This window comes from Hakea prostrata, chromosome 10, assembly GCF_041222555.1.
Source record: "Hakea prostrata isolate BN-2017 chromosome 10, UWA_Hpros_2, whole genome shotgun sequence".
NCBI lineage: Eukaryota > Viridiplantae > Streptophyta > Magnoliopsida > Proteales > Proteaceae > Hakea > Hakea prostrata.
In genome coordinates, this window is record NC_142609.1 from 3,774,319 (window position 1) to 3,778,018 (window position 3,700).

Consider the following 3,700-nt stretch of genomic DNA (forward strand, 5'->3'; position numbering starts at 1 on the left):
AAACACCTTTTCTGATGCTTGCATGTATGTTCATAAGTAATTTGGAGGAGGTGGGCTGCAAGCTGAAGTTTGGACTGGAGTATTGGGCTCAATGGTTGGCTGCACCGAATGAAGAACCTAGTCTTGTGCTTGTTCTATGCACGGTATTGTGTGTCGGCAATATATCGCTGATACACGGCGATATTTCAAGGTGTTGCTGGGGAGTGACATGAAACCCCCAGCGACACAATAAAACCATTTTATTCTGCGAAAAATTGCGGAAAGTCATCGATTCTTTGACGAAACCAGCGAAAGTCACCGAAACTTCACAATATCTTCCCTCTCAATTCTTTTTATGCTAGTAGGTGCTTCAATGACTTGATTCCGCTTCACTTTGCTTGCTCTTTGGAGTTATTCAAACCTTTCTTCAGACCTTCCGGCGACTTCCATGATTTGGAGATGAAGCAGAAGTGAAGAAGATGAAGTGCGAGAGGTGTTCTGATTTCTGAAATAACTGACTTGGGCATGCATGGGCAGTGGGCATGGGTTTTAAAATTTTAATGTTTTATGAAAAATTGGATTTTGGAAATCCATGAAAGTTAAAGTCCACTCTCCTTTTTTTGTCTTTATATTGCATTAATTAAAGGTAAAATCGTAAAAGTAAAATACCAGTCCAATCACACATTAATTACCTTGTTGTTTGCCTGTCTCCCATCCTCCCTTGTGTTTTACAACTTTTACACCATATTAAGTCGATCGAAATGGTCACCCATGTCGCCAGGCACCGACATGGCGACACCAGGCAACATTTCGGTCCTTGGTTCTATGTCCACCAATCTTTTGAAGCCATGCTATACTCAACAGGAGATTCTTGTATTCCTTCAAAAAACTAGCTTATTTCTATTCAACCACAAATGCCAACAAATGTAAGCTCACAACTCTTCCATCCTTCGTTCCTCCTTGGAAGTGATGGCGATGTGATGAAGAAGCTCTCAGGCTATGCTGCTTATCAATTTATTTTGCAAGCTGAAGGTATGCCAACTTAAACCAAAACTCATCCAATTTTAACCCCTAAATCTCCATACCAAATAATCCAACACCAGAAAACAACTTTAATGGCATCTTTAGAATTGCCTAGCATCATTCGGTTGAAACACCTCTTTGACCAAGTTAATCCCTTGTACAAAATCTTTATATAAGTAATATAAAGTACTTTGCTTTGGCTGATTTGAAAAGAAAAAAACCACATTTTTCTCATGCAAAATAAAAATGGGCTCCTCCAACCAAAAAGAAAAAAGCGCGGGTAGTGCCGTAGTGGTTAATTGTTTGCAATTAAAAAATATAACTCAATGAAACGATTATGTTGAGGGCAAGAATCCCTCCAAGATCCTGCTCTACAACGTTGTTCAGGATTATCGCATTGTCCACGCCAAATTCCTGCACCTGGAAGGAAATTGTTGATTGGCAATATAATATTAGGAATTTAAGTCTAGACGATAAATGTAATGAACACAGTTGCAGATCAGAAGCTCTTCTCTGCGCTTCATTCAGATCATCACCTTCATGGCTGCATTCAAACAGGTGAAGCTTCTCGACCAGTGCGAAGTTGCTCCACCGCCGGGCTCTGTTCCTCCGACTTGCGTCGCTTTCCCTCTTAGCTTCTTCGATCTAATCTGGTTACCACTACTACCAGTGGAAAATCTGTATTTCTATGAATTTCCCTACCCAAAATCACAATTTCTTCAATCTCTCCTTCCACGCCTCAAACAATCACTCTCTTCCACCCTGGTTCACTTCTACCCATTATCTGGAAAACTCTCATGGCCTCTCGAAACCAACCAGCCCATGATCAGTTACACTGAAGGAGACTCTGTTTCTTTCACCGTTGCTGAATCCGACGCGGATTTCTATCATCTCTCCTCCAGTCAGCTTAAGTACGCCATTGAATCACACCCACTAGTCCCTAAACTGACAACATCTGGACCTGTTCTCCCCATTTTAGCAATTCAAGTTACGGTTTTCCCAAATGCAGGCATCTGTATTGCCTTCACAAGAAGCCATTCCTGTTGCGATGGAAGAGGGTTCAACCATTTCATGAAGACATGGGCTTCAATCTCCAAGTTAGAAGCTCCAGCTCCGTCTCCTTCACCTGAGCTATTACCGCTCTTAGATAGGACTCTGATGGAGAAGAACGATGATGGCATGTTAAAATTGTTCTTGGGCAAACTGGATGGATATTTGGGATCTGAATCAGTTTCCGGGAATAAAATTTTAAGAGGGATGCATTTGGATCTCCAACCCAATATGGTTCGAGCTACTTTTGAGCTAAATGAAGCAAAGAGTAGGAAGCTCAAGGAATGGGTGTTTGCTCAGTACAAGAACGATGAGAAAACACAAACAAAACCAATTCCTCCTTCCAGATTGGTGGCAATTTGCGCTTACAGTTGGATTTGTATGCTTAAAGCAGAAGCCAAAGCAGGTGAGTCCAACACCAGCAATATTACTCTCTTTGGGCTTAACGTGGATTGCAGAGCTCGAATGAAGCCTCCAATCCCAGAAACATACTTGGGTAATTGCGTCAGACCTTATATGTTGATTGCTGATAAGACTCATCTGATGCGAGGAGGAGTAGCTGTTGCAGCTCAGTTGCTAGGAGACTCAGTTCAGGAGATGGAGAAAGGAGTTTTGACAGGGATGAAACGTGCCATTTCAGGCATATTTGACAGTTATTTTTTTGCTAATAATGCAGATACGCCTGCTGGTCGACAATTGGCAGCTGCTGGGTCGCCACAGTTTAGGTATTACGAAACAGATTTTGGTTTTGGGAGGCCAAAGAAGGTGGAGATGACATCCATTGATAAAACTGGAGCGATGTTTTTTAAAGAAAATCGCATGGGGGATGGTGGGTTTGAGTTTGATTTGGTTCTCAGTAAACCAGAGATGGATGTCTATGTTTCTGAGTTTGTTGATGGGCTTAATGCTCTAGGTAGCATTTGTTAGAACATGTTTCACTGTTGTGGCTTTCACCCTATCTGATATAGATGGTTTGTATCTTTGGTTTGTTAACAGGTAGTGTCAGATTAAGTCCTTAAGGTTTCAAGATTAGGGCAGCAAGAAGATGAAATTTTTTCCGTTGACCCACTTGAATCTTGGGGCAGGTGAGATGCCCGACAGCATCGAAAGATAGATCTTCTTGATCTTCCTTTTTCTTTCTTTATTTCTTATTATTTGTACCCAGCTATATTGCCTCTGTTTCTTTTACCGAAGAACAGAACCAACTCTGTTTTTTTCTTATGCTTTTAAGTTGAAAACTCCAATTGAAGTATATGAAAGACACTTCTTGTCATTAAATGTCAAGCTTGGGTAAAAGGAGGGGAAAAAAAAACGAGTCAGTTGATTTGAAACCATTGGATATTGCACTAGCCAAATATTGAGACCTTAGGCCCAAAATGCAGCTTCAAGGAATTGGAAAGGATTTTAATCCTTATGAATTATCATTCTCAACATCTTCTAATGGTCTTCATCTTGAATCATTATTTTGCATTAATAGTCTGGAGCTTACAACAAATTTGTAATCAATGAGAGTGTGCATAAGTGTTGTCCTACGAGATACTTCTTGTTTTAGATAACTACATTGTTACTCTTGAACAAAACAGAGGAAGAGAACAAAAAAATTCTTTTGTTAGAACAGAAAACACAAGTTGCCAAGAAGGTTTCGAAG

At 40.5% G+C, this 3,700-nt stretch overlaps 1 protein-coding gene across 1 annotated transcript; it reads left to right on the forward strand.

Annotated features, from left to right (window-relative positions):
* The first annotated feature begins 1,497 nt into the window (after positions 1-1,497).
* Positions 1,498-3,310, forward strand: LOC149001550 (anthocyanin 5-aromatic acyltransferase-like). The gene has a single exon (XM_089137888.1). The coding sequence runs from the start codon at positions 1,543-1,545 to the stop codon at positions 2,977-2,979; it is 1,437 nt and encodes a 478-aa protein (XP_088994014.1). The 5' UTR covers positions 1,498-1,542; the 3' UTR covers positions 2,980-3,310.
* The last annotated feature ends 390 nt before the right edge of the window (positions 3,311-3,700 follow it).

Coding starts and splice junctions, on each gene's coding strand:
- LOC149001550 (XM_089137888.1), top strand. CDS start 1,543: ATGGCTGCATTCAAACAGGTGAAGCTTCTCGACCAGTGCGAAGTTGCT.